This window comes from Rhinopithecus bieti, unplaced genomic scaffold (assembly GCF_001698545.2).
Source record: "Rhinopithecus bieti isolate Rb0 unplaced genomic scaffold, ASM169854v2 scaffold_28528, whole genome shotgun sequence".
NCBI classification, from domain to species: domain Eukaryota; kingdom Metazoa; phylum Chordata; class Mammalia; order Primates; family Cercopithecidae; genus Rhinopithecus; species Rhinopithecus bieti.
Window position 1 is genome coordinate 787,748 of NW_016813124.1, and position 3,556 is coordinate 791,303.

General features: G+C 33.0%; 1 protein-coding gene across 1 annotated transcript in view; it reads left to right on the top strand.

Moving 5' to 3' along the window:
* The window catches only part of NAALADL2 (N-acetylated alpha-linked acidic dipeptidase like 2), a 1,006,116-nt gene that overhangs the window by 621,229 nt on the left and 381,331 nt on the right, over positions 1–3,556 (top strand). The window contains 1 exon segment of the mRNA XM_017847705.1: positions 2,343–2,591. Within this exon segment, the coding sequence (XP_017703194.1) occupies positions 2,343–2,591 (249 nt within the window).

The window sequence follows — 3,556 nt, forward strand, 5'->3', positions numbered from 1 at the left end:
AAAAAAAAAACAGGAATCTTCAGATATTATGTAGGCTAATTAAGAGATTAATAGCAATACTTCCAAACACATTGTAAGACTGAATCACATATTACTGCTTAATGTGCCTGTAGCATTTAATAATCTTTTTATTACACTTTTGCTACTTCTGTTGATTTGGGAACATTTACACAAGTTCTCCTTGGAGAATTATTCTTCTTCATGACTTTGGTAAAATCGGCCTCGTTGCTAGCTCAGAATTTTAAGATCAAGTTTTATAGCCTCCCAGTTTCTTGCTGGCCAACTCTTACAAAGTTCATGAAAGCCAGTTATTTTCTCTGATTTCTTTACAGGTACAATGTTGAACAACCTCTGATTATAGTTCTTTAAATACAAGATATAAATAAATTTGAAAATTGTTACTATTGAATTTCAACAAATTTCCATCATAAGGTTCTCTATTGAAGCACTAGAATATTTATCATCACTGATTCATTCACAACTTGTTATTGGAAAACCCAATTGTACAAATTATACTAGCTTTAGAGTGAAGAAAATTCAATCTACAAAATATACTTCTGAAATTAAAAAAATCAATTTTACCGTTAGTATTCTTCAGTGAATTATGCAAAGCTTCTGAAATGTTGCTTATTTGAATTTTACAAAAAATTGACTATTTACATGACATTTTATTTAATAACTTTGAAGATTAGAAAAAAATCATCAATTAGCTTTTTTTGTTAAATATGGTTTATTTAGAATGCAGACAATTCCAAGCAAAACTTTGAGACATTTATGGGAGATAAGTGAATAAATTATTGGGTTTTTAACATTTGTGGACACATTATCACACTATGTATACCATTAATTAAATCTTTTTTTTTTTTTTTTTTGAGACGGAGTCTCGCTCTGTCACCTGGCTATAGTGCAGTGGCACCATCTTGGCTCACTGCATCCTCTGCTTCCCAAGTTCAAGCAATTCCCTGCCTCAGCCTCCCAAATAGCTGGAATTACAGGTGCCCACCACCACACCTGGCTAGTTTTTGTATTTTTAGTAGAAATGAGGTTTCACCGTCTTGGCCAGGCTGGTCTTGAACTCCTGACCTCATGATCCACCTGCCTAGGCCTCCCAAAGTGCTAGGATTACAGGTGTGAGCCACCGTGCCCAGTCCCATTAATTAAATCTTAATAAAATGTTGGCAGATCAAATCCATTGCCAATTCCTGTGTGGAAAACTAAACTATCTTCATACCGTGACATTTATTGTAAGGTAGCTTTTTGGTATTATAAGTCAAAGGGTGATTCATTTATTCCACACATGTGTAAGACCTCCTTTGCGTTGAGCATTGTTCAAAGTGGCTCACAAAATAGTGACTCCTAAAATTCAAAACAACTAAATGTAGGATGTACTGTTTGTTTTCTTACCTTAGAGATGAAAATACTAAGGCATCAAAAGTTGAAATAAGCTTTCCAAGGTCACACAACTAGTGACTTGCAAAGCCTGAATTCTAAACCAAGCAGGCTGGATTCAGGGTCTGCACAATTTACCATCCAGTTGTGGGACATCTGGTAATAAAATGATATTCAATGAAGAAAAATTTTTGCATAGATATATGAAGATACTTGGTCAGATAAATTCAGATATGTTCTTATTACCAATAACATTCACTGACAACAAAATCAGAGGAAACTCTCGAGGGGCATTTTCAGCCTTATTATTGAAAATATTCAGTAGTGTACATTGAATAGGCTACTTCCATGTGTTAGGAAAGCTCTCCTATTAGTGTATCTAATAAATTTTAAACGATTGTATGAAATAAAATATGTAAAAAGCAACTTTTATGACAATTGAATGACTTTTGATATTGGTGAATTTTATTTTTTTTTTCTTCACAGGAAGGAGAGGGCCTACAATTATAAGTTGGAAGCTGTAATTAATTCCCTATGGAATTAATTTATTGCAGAATCCATACATGACTACCATATTTTTAATATTTAATGCTACTGTATAAGTGCTTTCTTATATGTATTAATAGTTTATTAATATTTACTGAGCATACACACATTGTTTACAGGGCACTTCCCACTCTTGAGTCTGGAAAAATGTTAGGTAAGGGTTTCATTGTGGCGTATTTGTATGCTTCATTAATTAATATTCATGTTATAAAGGAGAGTAATATGGATCTAAGCTTTGGATTCATAATTGGGTTCAGCAGCTGCCTCAGCTTTGATATACGCAGATGTGTGAATTAAGACAGTGGGCAAAAAAAATTAAAGTAGTCTTAATTATTAGAACAATTTTGCTTAATTATTGCTCAGTTGTGCAGTAGGATTATGTAAATGTCATTAAATTTATTGTTAAGTTTTACATTTTTTTAAATGGCTCTTATCCCTCTCTATTTTCAGACCGGTATATCATAGTTGGCAGCCATCATCACACTGCACACAGTTATAATGGACAAGAATGGGCCAGTAGTACTGCAATAATCACAGCGTTTATCCGTGCCTTGATGTCAAAAGTTAAGAGAGGGTGGAGACCAGACCGAACTATTGTTTTCTGTTCTTGGGGAGGAACAGCTTTTGGCAATATTGGCTCATATGAATGGGGAGAGGTAAAGCAGAATATACATTAATTACAGTGCTTTTCTTTTCTTTTCTTAGTTTGCTAAAGTAGACAAAGTAAAATTTTCAAAGCCAAAGGCAATAATGTGCTTCTCAACTAAAGTGTCCTATTGCCTAATTTGCTGAGAAGGCTTATAAGAATAAGACAGAATTAGAGCTAGACCACAGCAAACTACATATGACCTTCAAATATCTTATCCCTATTGTTACCAGACTTACAAACCCCAATACAGTCTAACACACAATAGTGTTCACCTTGTTATTGTATTTCTCCTTAGAAGACGGGATGACAGGCATTGGACAAAAAAGGATCAGACGATACATTTATCTTTCTTTTTCTACACTTTCTAGGAGTAATCTGGAATTAGGGAACAATCTCCTATATTAAATGTTTATTACCTTAGCATTACATTTTATCTATACAATATGGATCCTGAATGTAAAATTCATTTTAAAATCCAATTTTTTCTCCTTCCTCCACTCCACCCTTTCACCCTTAACTCCCTACCTTTCGTTTCCTACCTGCCTATCTATTGCCTACCTACCTACCTAACCACCTTAGGAAACCTGTATCCAAATGAAATCTAGCATGCAATGAGGTACAGTTAGAATACAACTGAAATATTGGAGAATTTAAGTCTCAAATGCTTCTGACAGATCTGTGTCTCATAAATGCACTGTATTTTTAATGGAATATGATAACTGATAATTGGATTGATATAAATTCTATTTACTTTTGTGATTTGTTTTAAAAAAGAAGTTCAGTAGATACATGTAGACAAAAAACACTACATAATTTTACTAGGAAAGTAAGATAATTTAATACTATAGTTTTTTCACTACTTCAGCTTTGAGGAGAAAATTTAATAGTAAATTATTTTGCTACATTTTATTTTAATCACCCAAAATGATAACGTATCTATTAAATCAAAGAAAATATTTAAAAGGTATAGAA